The sequence below is a fragment of the Caloenas nicobarica genome, chromosome 5, assembly GCF_036013445.1.
Source record: "Caloenas nicobarica isolate bCalNic1 chromosome 5, bCalNic1.hap1, whole genome shotgun sequence".
NCBI classification, from domain to species: domain Eukaryota; kingdom Metazoa; phylum Chordata; class Aves; order Columbiformes; family Columbidae; genus Caloenas; species Caloenas nicobarica.
Window position 1 is genome coordinate 52,094,964 of NC_088249.1, and position 15,579 is coordinate 52,110,542.

Sequence of the window (15,579 nt, forward strand, 5' to 3'; positions counted from 1 at the left end):
GTTAATGCTGCTTTAATGCCAGAGCAAGTACTGACATTGAATACTAACTTTTTCTTTCCCTTCCCTGCTCCCAGAACTGAGCACCCCACTTCCTACCTGGCTGGGAGGCAAAGCACCTTCCATAGACGTATCATCTGTGTGAGCTGGGAGCTAAGCTGGCCTCTTGGCTGCTTTTTTTAATTTCCCACTTAGCACCATCCAGAGAGAAGTGCTCAGTTACTCTCAGTCCCCTGCATCTGATGTTTGGGGGCTTCCCATGTGGCTAAAGCTTTAGGAGGTCCCTGTAGCCCAAAGCAGCACATGCCCTAGTTGTATCAGGGAAGGAGGGGATGATGTTTGGTCCATTGGTGATGCTTTTTCTGATGCATCATGTCCTGGTGCTGTTGAGCAAAGAGTTCATATCATGGTTGCTGTGCCTCCTGCTTTGAATTCAGACAGGACCCTGAATCTCTACGTAACGAGGAGGTGAAGCTAAGACTGGTTGGCCCTCTTTCCTGAATCTTTCTGTTTTAAGGCTCCATCTCCAAAGGAGATAGAGGACTCCAGGCAATGTTGACACCACTTGTCTCTGTGAGTCCTCCTGTGACTTCTCCAACTCCGAGACACAAGTCTTGCAGCTCACAGCTTGCTTTTGTGGGTGGCTGGTTGCGTTTGGCAGCTTTAGCAATGTTGCTTACTGCTGCTGTATCAGAGAACTGTGCCGTAGGGTTACAAATCACACTGTAGCCTTGCTCAGGAATGCGGAGGCACATTGGTACCTATAAATTATTTGCTCACTGTACCTATTGCTGCAGCTCTGGCTATTCCCAGGGTAATCTACTGCAGTTGGAGAGAGCAGCATGGCTGTATGCACTGCAGTTTGCATTTTATACCTCTCTGATTTTTTTTTTTTTTTTTTTGTTTATGGCAAACAGCATATATTGTTTTAAAACTCCTGAGAAAGTAGCAATAAAAATGAGCTGAGTAGTGGCATGTGAAAGGCAGATGGAGCCTTGCTCATGCAGAATTGTGCCAGTTCGGGTGGAGCCCTGAAGAAGCAAATGTTACTTTGGTGAAGAGTTTCTTACCCAGGACAGGCTACCAGGAGTTAATCGCAACTCTGATGCTTACATAGTGAGGAGTCTTGTGCTGGGAGGAGCCTTATCTGACTTTAAGGAGGATAATGTGCCATTCAGGATGAGGATGACAGGTGCCTTGCTCACAGACACAGAGCCCAAAACCATGCTGGCCGTCATCCCTGCTGTTGCCAGGAATGAAAGCTAAGACGTGTCAGGCTGCTTTCTGGGAAGAGGGCTTGGTCATTCCTGTCTGAGCCGTGCTTGCCATGAAATAGTCCCCCAGCTGCTTGGCACCCAGTCTGGAGGCAGAGTCCCCCCCACCAGCCCCATCCCTGGAGGGGAAGGATGGGTGTGGGAAAACAAACACCATGCAAAGCGTGTGGTTGGGCACTTTGGTTGCCTTCATTGGCATTTCCGTGGAGAAACACCACTAGCATTCATTGTACAAGATGCTATTGTTGGATTAAATATTTGTGCTTGTTTTTAAATAAACTCTGGAGCAGAGTCCGCACTGTTGCTCCCAGGAGGCTGTAGTGCTCTGGCCCTCGGTAACAAAAGGCGACTCCATAACGGCCACTTGTTTGTGCCTGGGAATGAAGCTGGCCTTTATCCCAAAAGCCTTCCAGGGTTTTTTGTGGTTTTCCAAGTTCAGGCCAGCCATCACCACCCTCTCCCCCGCTTGGCTGCGTGTTCCTGCTGCTCCCACCCCACAGGTCGCATCCGCCGGGCTCCGGTCAGGAAGCTGCACGTGGTGCACGTCTTCTTCCCTTCCCTCCTTTACTTCTTGCTGTTTGCTTGCTTGACAGCAGCGCCGGCTTTGGCGAGGGGTTGGCAAAGCATGAGCAGGAAGAGAAGTGGGAAGCCAGGACCTCACTTGTCTGTCCGAGGTCTGCACAGCTTGTCAGGGGTGGGAGTTCAGCAGGTCGAGTTTGGTTTTGGTTTTTGAAGCTGTGCAAAGCCCAGCAAGAAGTAAGTACAGAGGCCTCCAGAAGACCTCTATAAAATGGCAAATGTCTCGGTTCCCTCTTAGTCTCCTCCATCAGTTGAGGTTCTTGGTGGGCTTTTATCTCCTAGTTTTCAGAGCAAAACTCTCCTAGCTGCCAGTGGCTTTTATGTCTTCCTGATGATCTCAATATAGGATCATCTAGGCTCCATTTCTCACAGAAGACTGGACCAGATGATCTTTTGAGGTCCCTTTCAACCTGAGCTACTCTGTGATTTCCTGGCTGTATTTGTTCAGCCTGGAAATTGCCTTCAGTATTTGTTTTGAAGAATTTGAGAATAAAATCTCCTGTCCGTCCATGGGAGTGACTTGGTCATTGGGATCCCCTGCAGCATCATGCTGCTTGGTGTCCAGATTGCTGCATCTGCTTATTACCCGTTTACTGGGGTGGTTAGCATGACTAATGACTTCTCAGACATTGAAGTGACTTGCCCCCAGCCCGGCTTAGTCTTCTCTCTGCTGACCTAATGTGAGGAGAAGTCAGAAGCTGCTGCACCTGGGGATGAGCAAAGTTGATTTTCCCAGAGGGACTCGTGATGAAGACTTTCCAGGAGAGCCACCCAGGGCTGTAAGATGGAAAAACCTGATGGGCTGAAAACCTAAACCGTCACCATTGCTGGTACAAGCTGGAGCAGTGAGGACTGGGTTTTGGGCATTAGTAGTTTCCGGTGACAATAAACAGACTTTTTTTTGATGCACTACTCATATGTTGTTCTTGAAAGGGCAGCTATGTAGCCTCTGAAAATCTCTGTCAGTCTGTCTGGAGCTTGGCAGGCACCCAGCAGACAGCCTTCATTTTACAGGGTACATTCCTGCCTTCCTATCGCCCCCGGCCGCTCCGGGCCCGTCTGCTCACGCAGCGCGCTGCTGGCCGTGGGGCTCTGCCCGGCTGCCGCTGCGCCTCCCGTCAGCTCCAGCCGTCCCGTGAAATCACCTAATCCTACTTGAGGCCGGCCCACAGAACTGGCGGCCTGTCCTTTCCAAGAAACTCTCCTGGGCGGGTTTCTTCTGCTTGTTTTTCTCGGCTCTTCCTGCCTTCGGGCGAGGAGGTGTCCTGTCCCCTGGTATGGAGCTTCAACAGCCCGACGGCCCACTGGGTTTTTGTGGCTACCGAGTGCTGCCGGCACCCCTTCCATATGCATCAGGAGGTGCAACTGGCGCCTTTTTCCCCTTCTGCTGGCGGTGCTGCTGCGAGGACGTTGGTGTCACCGGCCGTGGAGCTGTCAGGGTTTGTGCCGAGGGGCTCCCTGCGGGGTCAGCGTGTCCCGTTGTGCTGGCATGTCCCTGCAGCGGTGTCCGCCCTCCTCGCCTCTCTCCCCATCTCGCTCCCTCCAGCGGCACCTCGTCACGGCGGACGGCATCGTGCAAGCGTGGGCCGGTCGGAAACACCATCCCCAGGGTCCCCGCGCCGTGGACGCTGAGCCCTGTGTCCATCGCCGCTCCACGCACTTGGCCCTCGTGTTGTTTGGGTGCTGGTGGCTTTTGTTTTGAAAGAGGGAAGAAGCAAGAGCTGAAGTTGACCCTTTCCCGAGTTTTACATATCCAGCAGGGGATTTTAAACAACTATGTATCTGTTTTTTCAGAGGAAGGTTTAACTTGGCTTAACTCTGCTCTCAGTGCGTGCCCTTTAGACTTTGCACTTAAATTACGGGAAGGTTGTTTAAAAGCAGAAACGAAAACCTTAAACATGATGGGCTTGTACAAGCAATTTTAATCTTGAGCTCTGTTTATACTTCAGTGCTGCTCCTAGAGGGGAATTAACAGGCTGATAAACAACTATAAAAACATTTTAACTTGTAACAAACTAAAATATTTAATTGTAGGGCTGCGTCTCCCAAGCACTAGCGTGATGCACTGTATTGCCATTACATCTGGGATGCCCCATGTACTTCTATTCTCATCCCAGGGGTTTTTTTTTTTTCCTCACTGTCAGTTAAAAATGGTCACTGCAGTCTTGTCTCATTTGAAATTATTTCTTTGATTATTTTTTGCATGTGTCAAATTGCTTTTGGATGGAAAGTAGGATTCACTTACACAGTAGCAGAACCACAATACTTGAGAATATTAGTTAACCAAAAATGCACTAAATATGTAGGATACATTGGGAGAAAGCTGTGTTTTTAGAAAAGGAAGCAAATTTAATTGAGCTGGTGGCATTTGGCCAAGTAATCATCATGGTCTCGCCAATCTCATGGTTGGTGAGACCATGGTGATTACTAGAAGCAGCAGACCTGAGCCTTGAGCTAAGCTCTTGTTTCCTGGATGAATAAACTTTCATTCCTCTGCTTTTTGAGCCCCCCCCCAGTGCCTAGTTTCCAATCTTTGAACTAGTTATGGAGTAAGTTGACTGTGCAAATTTAATAAGTTGAAGTAAAAAAGTCTTCCTCTTTGCAGAAGAACATATAACAAACAAAAGCCAGATTATATTAAATTAGATGCTTAAGCAGTGCTTTTCCCTTAGTTTTGTGGGTCATCTGTCTTTAAAATGTTAGCCAGATAAATATTTGTAATATATTTGTAATATTTGTACTATAAATAAACTGTATGCCTTACTGTTTATTTTAAAATATATGCTAGCTAATAATTTTCGTCTCCTCTCCTTAAATATTTAAAACAGTATGTATGCCATGGGAACTCCCACACTGCAGCATTCGGGGTGCTGGAAAGCCTTTGTCTCACCTGCTGCATCCTCTGCCTGTTACCGCTCAAGCTCTCCGTGTTTCCTCTGGTTTTGGGGGTAATGGGTTTTTAAGTTTCAAACACTTGGAGATCCAACTCATGTACGTTGTGTTGTTCTGCTACGTCTGGCGCCACCTCTATCCGTATCTCCTGGGCCTTAATTCTGCACACCCCTAATTAGACGCCCTGGGGAGCCAGTGTGTCCAGCCCGGTGCTACAGGGTGCTCTCGTACAACGCTCTGCAGTAACACGTTTGCCTCTCACTCTGCCCTGCAGGAATCTACATCCTGATTGCGGTTGGAGCTGTCATGATGTTCGTGGGGTTCCTGGGATGCTACGGTGCTATTCAGGAGTCTCAGTGCCTTCTAGGAACGGTAAGAGGCGGAAAGCTTCAGATGGTCCTTGGCACCGTGATGTCCCTACCACGACCACGGCTTCCTCGCTGGAGACTTTTGCAACAGAAAGGGCTGGGAGGATGTGTGAGTGTGTAGGTGGGAACTAGCTGACCCCTGCGAGGAGGAAGGCAGCACTATTTGGCTGAGGGCATCTCTGCCTGGGGTGCTGGAGCTCCGGCTGAGCTGGCAGGCGTCTTGCAAGCTCCTGCTTGTGCCTGGCTGCAGGCCAGAGGCTGAAAGCAGCAGGAGAGGTGCAAACAGTGGGATTCTTGGAGATTCGTTTTCTCTGTTATATGTGGAACCCACCCCCTACCCCCCGTGCTTTTTTTCCCCACCATGGTCTGGCTGTCTTACCAACCACCCACTAAACTCTCTTTCTTACCTAATGTCCCCTACAGCTTCCCCTTCCACTCTCTTTCAAGGCTGCCTGTGGTGATTCCAGTTCTTTTAAGGAATCATCCGCTATTTTTATCTGTTTGGACAAGGAAACAGCAAAGATTTCCCACAATATGTTAGTGAGGACATCTAGGTGCATCCTGGAAAATCCATTACTGAAGTGCTACAGGCGTCCTTGATGTGAGGCAGCAGCTCAGGATTCCTGGCACAGGATGAGCTTAATTGTGTAAACCGTAGCCACACCAAAAGCCTTTGCTTTAGGGGTAAGGGAGATCCATTTATTTAAAGCAAGTTCTCACATGTGGTTCAGCTTTAAACTCACTGCAAAAAAAAAAAATATATATATATAAAAGGAAAAAAAAAATTTGGAAGGACTTTCCAGCCCTTGGCTATGTTGGACTGCGAGATTCTTGGTGGTGGTGTAGTGGCCCATGAGTGTGGATTCAACTGGGACAGAGGGAAATGGAGCTGCTTTCCCTCAGTCTCACCAATGGCTTCACCTCTAGTTGCCTCTGTTTCCCAATAAGAAGGGGGTACTTCTCGCCAGCTTTTGTAAAGCACTTCTGAATGTCGGTGGATGGAGCTGCTGTAAGCATTTGCAGGCATTGTCACTGCTGCTGAGAATAGGAGGAGCCAGGGCACAAATACGACAGGGGTTGTAGTGAGGTCTGGCAGCTTTGCATTATTTCTTTTTGTTAATGCAAGCAATTACAGAACTTGAACTACCCCTCACTCCCTCTTGAAGTTGGAAAGAGGATTAGAAGGGCAGATGGTACAACATACCTAAGGTCTGACAGGGAGACTGGCTGCTTTGGCTGAAATTAGCAGATCTAGCTGCTGTGCACTGCCCGTGTTTGCTCACACCTTGGCTTGCTAAGAGAAGGCTGGAGACACCTCATGGTGATGCTTTCTGCTGGCCAAGGCTCCCACCGTGCTCCAAGGACATTTCCAGGCAGCATCCTTAGGGTGCTGCAGGGAAGTAGCCACACTTTCCTATCCTGCAGCCGGCTGGTGGAGTGACTACAGGCTTATTGCAAAAGGGGCAAGTACCGGGAAGCTCCACACCATCAAAATCCTGTGCCAAAACCGGTGTGGAAGCTGAGCGGCAAGACCTGAGGAAGGCAGGAGGGAGCCGCTTGGCATGGAGTGGGCTCTGCTCCCTGAAAAGGGGCCGGGGCCTGTCCGACCACCTGGCTGGGAACACCACCATGCTCCCATGGCATCAAGCTGCATCTCTGGTGTTTTGCCACCAGCTTGCAGAACTGTGTCTGCAGGAAGTTGTACCTTCAAATTTGGGATAAACTAGCCATCCTCCACTGGAGGGTAACCACTGCAAGAGTGAGCCCTAGTGCTTAACCAGAGAATTACAGCGGCATCACACCCGCGATTTATGGTGATGTGATTCCTTGGGCGAATGCGAGACCCAGTCCCCCAAAGATGTTCCCGGAGAATCAGGGACAGATAGGTGTTTAAATAGGAGCTGGTTGTTTGGATAAGGATGTTGGAAGTCTGGACTGGACAAGGATGTTGGAAGTCCTTTGCTGCTGTCAGGTCAATAGTCCTGTTTCCATTTTGCTGATAACCCTTTGCTCCTACACATGAAAGCCAGGTCATAGCATCATTCTGGAAACTCCCGTTTCCTCTGTTGTTGAAGAAAATGTCCCAAATATGTCTGGAACAGAGACTTCGCAGGAGCCAGGGGCTGTTGTCACACCCCATCCTGTGATTTTTGTCTTCCTCTGACTGCATTCACCTCTTTTGCTGCTTTACTTCCATGGCAACTCTCTCAATTTGGGGCTTTTCCCAGGAAGAAGTCACTGTGGGTGATGTTGCCGTGGAGGTAATGTTTGCTGTGTGTGGACTGTGCCCATCCATGCCTTCTCACTTGGCTTTGATGTATGAGCTTTACAGCTTCCCATTCCCAGTCTAACAGAACAACCATCATGACACGTTCCTGGGATCTGAACAAAAAGATGGAAGAAGGCTTTGGGGGAATGGCAGGGAGGACTGCTGGAATTGCACAAACAGGGTGGGACTGTGGGAAAACATCAGTCTTAGTATTTATGCAAAAAACTGCAGTGGCCTTGCAGGGCTGTGGATGCCAAGATTGCTGACCATAAATCACACCCTGACTCCCTGCAGCTCCTCAGTAGTTGAAATGTGCTTTTAACCCTGCACTGGCAATTCCCATCCTCAGAGCATCTGTGGCAGAGCAAGAAGCTTGTCTGGATGGTCCTGCAGGTGCACGAGGAGGAGCAGTGTGTCTTGTGTACAGGGCATCCTCATCCCTGCCAGTCCCTGTGTGGAAGGCTCTGCTGATCCCCACTCAGCCATCCCAGTGGGAAGTCTGGATGTGGGGTGGCATCTAATGAGTTATAGGAAAATGCGTTTGGGCTAAGCGTGTGTATGAGAGAGAAAATGGATTGAAGTCAAGCGATGCCTTGCTTTGTTCTCCATATGTAGAAGTGCTGCTCCACACTTCTACCCACCTAATTGCTGCTTTTGCCTGTAGCCAGAAATGTTAATTGTCCCTCTCTTGACTTGTCTTTGCAGTTCTTCACTTGCCTGGTGATCCTGTTTGCCTGCGAAGTTGCAGCTGGAATTTGGGGATTTGTCAACAAAGACCAAGTAAGATGACTCTGAAACCTGGCTTGTGGGACTGGGAGGCTGGGGCAGAGCTGCGGCAGATCCCAGCACGAGCTGTTCTGCTCTCAAGTTGCTTGTGGGCTGAGTCATGGGGGCTTGGACTAGCGATGTGATCCGGGCAGGTCACCTAATTCCTCTTGGCTGGGCTGATGAACTTTAAATGTGAGCAGTTGATGGTACCAGTTGCCCCTTATGGTGTATAGCGCAATGTCTGGAATAAAAATAGCTCTGTCTCGCTTGGGTCTCCTCCTTGCTGCCACACTGTCAGTCACAGTGTGAGTTGATTCATGGATGAAGTCATGAAGGGAAGCCATCTGCACATCCTAGGTGCCAAAGAGCAAAGTGCAAACCCAGCCATGTGGCTCTGAAGGGAGGGGATACCATCCAGGGAGAGCCTGTGTCTGCATTAACGGGATGCCTGATGCTTCCTGCTCTTTGCCAGTATCGTATAACCCACTTTGGGCTGTTCGTCTGCGAGGACTGAGCTTGCTGCCGCTGAGTATGCTTTGCATGTGCGAGGGGTGGAAGTGATGTGTCTGTCCCTGTCCCCTGCTAGAGACTGCTCAGATGCAGTCCACTGGCTGGAGGGGCTTAGGTAAAGGATAGGACTGAAAACTGCAGCTTTTCACCTTCCCTTTCTGCTCACCTTCCCTTCACACTGGCCACATGTGCTCATACACATGCGGAGTTTGGTCTCAAGGAGCAATACTATCAGTGCACGGGAGCCACGGCCATTCTGCAGCAGGCAGCGGGCTGGGTGTTGATCCTCAGCCGTTGAGGGTTTGGAGGAAAGAAGGGGACTGCTTGTGCTCAAAGCCAAGGTTAGACTCTCTCGCAGAGCAGGAAATGTGTTTACTTTACTAAGAGACGTAAGCCAGCTGCGTAAGGAGGTGGTGGCCTGCTCAGCTTTCACATGCGTGTAGGCCACAGATGACCAGCTCGGCCGTGAATGGGAACACCCCCTGTAGTCATTCACCAGAGAAAGCATGACTTCACCGGAGTAAACTCTTCCGTGGCTAAACATATTATGCAGGCAGGGTGCCGTTTCCTAGCAACTTTGGCGAGCTAATTAACCTTAGCATAGGGGCTTGTGCTTCCTGCAGATGTTAGCTTGAGAATCTTGAAGAGTCCCACATGTGCGACTGAAATGACAGCAAAAAAAGTGAAGCCTGAGTAAGGAAGGACCTTATGCTGCTTTCCATGCTGTGGAGAAGGTTCTTAGCCATCAGAGTATAAAAGCTGAGAAATGTAGGATTTGCCAATACAAGAGTGATGACCTCAGCTCCCAAAATTAATTCTGGTGGCAGTCTGTTGGCCTCAGCTGCTTTTGCAGCCTTGATAAGAGGATGGGCGATTTGGAAGTCCCCACTCATGAGGCAGGCAGCTTGCTGCTCCCCACCTCGGTCGGGGGTAGCTCGGGGGCGGTGTGGGCTGGGAGGGAAGCGCTGAATGATCCCAGCCACCCGGAGCTGCTCCCAGCAGGGACTCGGTTCCACCCGGGTTTGCAGCCGTGACCAATGCCCCTTGGGGACACAGTCATGTCCTAGTGAAGCAGGCACAGGATGCTCTTCCACAGAGCTGGAGCAGTCTCTCCTGGAGACTGTCTTCATGGAGATACTTTAGATACAGGATGGAGAAGCAAAAAGTAGGAATTTTTTTTTTTTTTCCACGCACCAGAATCACACAGTAGAGAACATTGCCCTCCAAAGCACGCTTTTTTGAGCAGTGATGGAGAAATGCTGGAATAATTGTTTGAAATCAACCTCATTCTTGCTGCAGTTTCTTTTTTAGTGTGCTAATCCAGCCTGTGCTGCTGAGAGCAGATGTTCTGGAAAGCATTTTCCCTTTCATACTTGCTTGTATTTTTCTTCTTTAGCTTCTCGTGCATGTCCTCCTTTCATCTGTCTCTTCCCACATTATTGGAGGGTGTTAGAGGAGAAGCCATAAGGCCAGTTTCCCTGACAATTAGATGTTTTTGCATTGCGGAGCAGATCCCCATGGGTGGCTGCAGCTCACCAGCCCAGGTGGCAGGACTAGAGTGTGAATGAGACTTCTCATACAACCATTTACAGGATGGGGGTGCCCAGCTCCAGGTAGGGACCTGGTAGAATTTGACATCCATCTGAAATGCCTAAGCTTCCTGACCCAAATGAGCTGCCTCACTAGGCTTTAGTGTGCATTCTCTCCCAAATTCCTGCCATCCCCTCCAAGCCAGACAGTAAACCAAGTTGTCCGTACTTAGAGGTGGCCTTGTTTGCACACCCCAGCTCCTTCTGACTTCCCCAGCGTGCCGCACAGACTCACACAGAATGGTTAGGATTTGGAGGTACCTCTGGAGATCATCTAGTCCAGCCCCTCTGCAGCCTCGATGGGACGCGTGTTGCCTGCTTGCTTTGTCCCCACGCGTCAAGTGGTTCAGAATAAGACGACGATTCTGCCTTCCCGACAGCAACAGCAAATTCGTGCGGGCTGAAGGCCATCTCAGCTCCTGTGGTTCACGCTCTGGGGCTTGGCTGTCTTTGCCTGCTGGAGAGAGCTCGCAGAGTGCTTGGATAACGTTGGCTGCAACCTGCTGGCTGGTGGATAAGGTTCTTAATATTTGCTGCTCTTAACATGCTACAGCTGGAGGGACTTGAGCCCAGTGAAAGACAGGCCTTTTTCACACACCTGTGCAAATAAACGAGGTCCAAATCTATTTAAAAACTATTCACCTACCTGCAAGTGCCATTAGAGGGAACCTGTCCCTTTTAGCATATCTGCTGGATGGGTTTCCTTCTTGTTCTCTGGCTGAACAGGAGTTTTTCCCCTGTCATTCCTAGATAGCCAAAGATGTGAAGCAGTTCTACGATCAAGCATTTCAACAAGCGCTCATGGCAGAATCGGAGACAAACAACGGGAAAGCTGTAGTGAAGACCTTTCATGAAACGGTAAGACATTGGCGGTCTTGCTGCACGCTCTGCTTAGGCTCCTGGAGTTGGCCAAAGCAGCTGCTGATGGGTCCTGCGTGCTGCAAATTAACCTGATTCAGTTCTGTGTGTGCTTTGTCAGCGGGTAAGTGGCAAGGAGTGACTGTCGCTGTGTAGAGACTGATCGTCCCCACCCAGGCAGGGGCAAAAAGTTAAACTACAAGTCCTAGGGCACTGAATGAAGGCAACACTGGATTTTTTGATGCGTAAGAACAAACTGGATCAAATGTGTTCTCAGTGCAGGGATTTTGCTGCCTGCTTTCCAAGCCCTATGTAGAAATATCTCTATAGGAGTTTCTTGCAGCCAGAGGAAATGAGAATGTGGGAGGGAGGAAGGAGAGTTAAAAACAGGGGTCAGGAGAATGAATGGGAAAAGCAGGGACTGAAGTAGATGATGCTACATTCAGGTCTCAGACTGTCATATTTGCTGTTCTTACAAGTCAAGAAACAGAGCTGCACCCTCTTCAGTATTCTGACCTTTGCGCTGTTCTGGGAAGTCTGGCCCCAACTCTAATAAAGTTGCTTTTCATTTACCTCAGCACCCCTGATTAAGTAAAATTCAATGGAAGAAAAATGTTGCTCTGAGGAACTAATCTTGATACTTCTCTGCTCAGCAGGAAACAAAATCTCTGGAGAGAATTGAGTTCACTTTTCTCCAGGATACCAGTGCTAGACATGTCTGGGATTATCATAGGAAGCAGCTGCATTGCATGGGAAAAAAAATAATTTAATTTGGAGAGTTATTTGCCCTCCTTTGTTTCCCCCTCCAAGAAGCCTCCTTGGTCTTGGGTGTCTTCAAAGATGTTTAATGGTGAGAAGAGCATTGCACGAGTGTTTGCTGTCTGCTAACACTGGATTTTGTTAATTTTTTTTTTCCTCTCTCCATTTAGCTGGACTGCTGTGGTCCCGATAATGCAATAGGAGTTATCACTCCCCTGTGGAGAGAAGACCTCTGCTCAAAGAAGGATAACCTCCTGAAAACCGTGTTTGAGGTAGGCACGGCTGCTCTTTGCCCAGCGCAGCTCCTGCAACGAAACTCAGCTACTGGGTAAATTTGGCGATTTATTAAGAATTAAATGAAATCTCTACCCTTCATTTATTTGGGGCTGGTGTTGAGGGATGTCAGAGCTTCATGTCGATACTTCCTTTGCTGTTCCTGCTTGAGGGGGCTGGCACGCGTGGAGGGTGAAGTCTGGTGGGAAGTCCTAGTGCCAGGACCCAGGAATGCAAGCAGGACCAGGGGGAAGCAGAACTGACTTTCAGGGGCCAGTGAGGGGAAAGCAGGCTTTCTGACCAGCGTGCTTCTCTCCTCCAGACCTCGAACTGCCACAAAAAAATTGACGAGCTGTTCTCTGGGAAGCTGTACCTGATTGGTATCGCTGCCATCGTGGTCGCTGTGATCATGGTGAGTGTGACCGCACAGTGCCGTGCTGTTATGGGACAGGGAAGAAGTGCCTTGGGGTGCCCTGGTCCTGTTCCAGCTGGGCTGGATCTGTCCCTGTTCTGGGATCCCCCTGCGGCTCAGCGTGCAGCACCAGCGCTCTGCACCCCAGCTGCTCTGGGATATGGTGAGACCAAGGGCTCCATCATCCCTCGAGGGGGTCGGGATGTTGGGGCAGGTGCCTGGTGAGCATGGTGGAGCAGGAGCACATGGAACCCCATCCAGAAGGGCAGAGCACCATCGAGCCTCCTTGTTGGCTCCAAAACCACTTGTTTCTCAGATGCCATGTTTTGTCAGGGGGTTCTGCGGTGGGAAGGGACTTGCTTTCTTTGCTGTGGTGGGTTTGCTCCCCAGTGATGGTGGGTGGTGTGGGCTGGTAACCCAGCACCTCCCCAAAGCCTGGGCTGTAACATTCTGGGGATCTCAGAGCGTTTGCTGCGTAGCTGGCAGTTGGGAGGGTTGCAACATATCAGCACTGCTGCCAGCGAGAGCGGGGAGAGCATCGTCTTATCTCGAATCGGCCAACTCTTAATAAAAACAGCAGCGAAGACATAGCATCTCTGCCCTTAGCTCTGGTGTGAGAGTGTTTACGTGGGGTGTGGGACCTTGGGACAGGGAGCTCCCAGGCCGTATGGGTCAGCGCCTCACTGGTACCCCTGTGTCTCCCCACAGATCTTTGAAATGATCCTGAGCATGGTGCTGTGCTGTGGCATAAGGAACAGCTCCGTCTACTGAGCCGTGAGAGCCGGGGAGGGGAAGGGGGGAGCAGGGCGGACGGCGCTAGAGGGGACCCCAAGTGCCACCAAGTGACCAGGAGACATTTCAACAAAAGACAAAGGAAACTATGTATATAAATACTTCCAATATTACCATACAGTACTTACCATTTTTATTTTGAAGTACTTTTTTTTTTAATAAATAAAACTTTCCCATATCCTTGTGGCTGAGTTAGTTACACATCAGTTTTGTGTGATGGAGAAAGCTGCTGTAGCAGGAGATTGAGTCCTTCCTCCCCTTTCCCCACCTTCTGTAACTCAGAAATAATGTTGGTGGAAGATGTACAGAGGAGAAGGCTGCAGCCTGTTATCAGAAAACTTTGCCTTGGTTTTTACTCTCTTTTTCAACACCAATTTTTTTTATATACACAATTGGATGCTGAAGCAGGGTTTAGCATTTTTGTTCATTTGTACTTATCTTTTCCTACCATCACCCCAACTCCCAGCATTTCCAGGCTGTCCGTAGGGAAGCCTGGCTGACTGCCCACAGCCTGGGAGAGGGGAGAGGAGGGGAAACAGCCCCCGTTGCCCAGGTGCCACGTGTCCCAGGGGAAACACTGGTGCTCTGTTCCTCTCCAACCTGTTTGCATCACTAGGTCAATCCTTAACAGAAGACACGCTTAAATTTTTTTACTTTCTGAAGAGTGGGAATGTTCTTAGCTTTTTGGTTTTTGTGGTGTGGTTTGTTGTTTTTTGGGGGTGGTGGGTTTTTTTGGGTTTTTTGGGTTTTTTTTTCCTTGAGGCTATAACTTTATAAATTGGCTCATTTTCAGTGATTTGTTACATTAAAGGGTCAGTGGCTGGGGGTGAATTTAGTCCCAGTTTTTCAAATATAACAAACTGAAAATTAAGTCACTTTTTAACCTCCTTCAATGTTTCTATGTTTCGTTATAGACATATGTTTTTAGGAGAGTCTAGTTCTGTACTAAGTTTCCACTGTTAAGCTAATGCTTGCGTACCAATGATATTGGAAAAAAAAAAAAGAAGAAAACAGAAAAAAAAAAAAGTCCTTAACCTTAGAAATCCTTCATTCATGTATTGCAGGATGATGCTTGGGGGTTCCCAGCCGTATGCATACATGTTTAAAATGTCATCTTTGTATCACTCTCTTGTTCGAATGAAATTTTCCTTATAGCATATTGTCGCACACTGTAACATTGCTGGGAAATTGTTATAACCTGATTTTGGAAAAAAAAAAAAAAGCTTATTTTTAAGACTTTCCATTTCCGCTTACATCAACAGTGAGAGATCAGCTTATCAAAGCAAGGGAATTCAGGATTTTAGATCACACCAGTTGAAACACTTTCTTGTGACCTGGTAAGCTTTGATTGCCAGTTTGATGTATGTGGCTTCTGTCGTATGCCACTCTGTTACCGTGTAGATAGAGGGGGAGAGTGACCCAGGAGCTATGTAATAAAACCAGAGTGTCTCTAAAAAGATGATCTATATGTATAGTTCTATAGATATATATTTTTAAGCAAAGCCTTTTTCTTAGCTGTATGGGCACTTGAGCTGGGAACAATAGTGTCTTTTAGCTCTTTGCCACCTTGAAGTAGGTAAGGGGAGGAGTTGAAACTAGTGATCAGCTTCCCCACTTCAGGAATTATTTCTGTTTCCTGAAGTATGTTGCTTTCCACCTTCATTGCAACAAAGAGCTCCCGATCAGATTGGGGTTGGGGGAGACCTGTGACCATTTTAAACTAGTACCTTGTCCACTGCACATGGCTGCTGTGGCCTTTGCCACCACAGGACAGGAGATTCCTGCACTGGGGCAAACTGGTCCATTCGGAGGCTTTTTTCACCTTCCACTCTCCCCTTTTCTCTTCCTGCCTTTTAGTATATAGGGCCTTTAAAAAGTATATAGGTAAATATATCTATCAAGTTGTGCTGGGTAAGAGGAGGAAGTGCTTCAACAGAACTTCAGATTGAGGGGTTGGGCAAGAAAAGATTCAGCCTTAGAAATAGCCTTAAAGCAACACTGCCCTGAATGTCCACATTGTGCACATCAAGAATGAGACGAGGTTTTGCTGTAGGAAACCCCTTCCCCTGCTCCCCAGCGTAGCTCCTTCAGGTCATCTACTCTGTTATGTGGCTATATGTATATGCATCCACCAAGCATGTGTGTTTACATATATGTGCATCGGGATTGTTAGCATACAGAATGGACGTGTAACTTGCCGCCTTTTTTGTTGACTGTTGATAAATGTGTATAAATATGC

General features: G+C 48.6%; 1 protein-coding gene across 1 annotated transcript in view; it reads left to right on the forward strand.

Moving 5' to 3' along the window:
* Window positions 1–15,579, forward strand: part of CD81 (CD81 molecule) — a 34,505-nt gene extending 18,926 nt beyond the window's left edge. Inside the window, exons 3-8 of the mRNA XM_065636042.1 lie at window positions 5,017–5,114; window positions 8,085–8,159; window positions 10,997–11,104; window positions 12,034–12,135; window positions 12,459–12,548; window positions 13,257–15,579. Coding sequence (XP_065492114.1) covers window positions 5,017–5,114; window positions 8,085–8,159; window positions 10,997–11,104; window positions 12,034–12,135; window positions 12,459–12,548; window positions 13,257–13,319 — 536 coding nt within the window. The 3' untranslated portion in view covers window positions 13,320–15,579. The remainder of the gene's footprint in view (window positions 1–5,016; window positions 5,115–8,084; window positions 8,160–10,996; window positions 11,105–12,033; window positions 12,136–12,458; window positions 12,549–13,256) is intronic.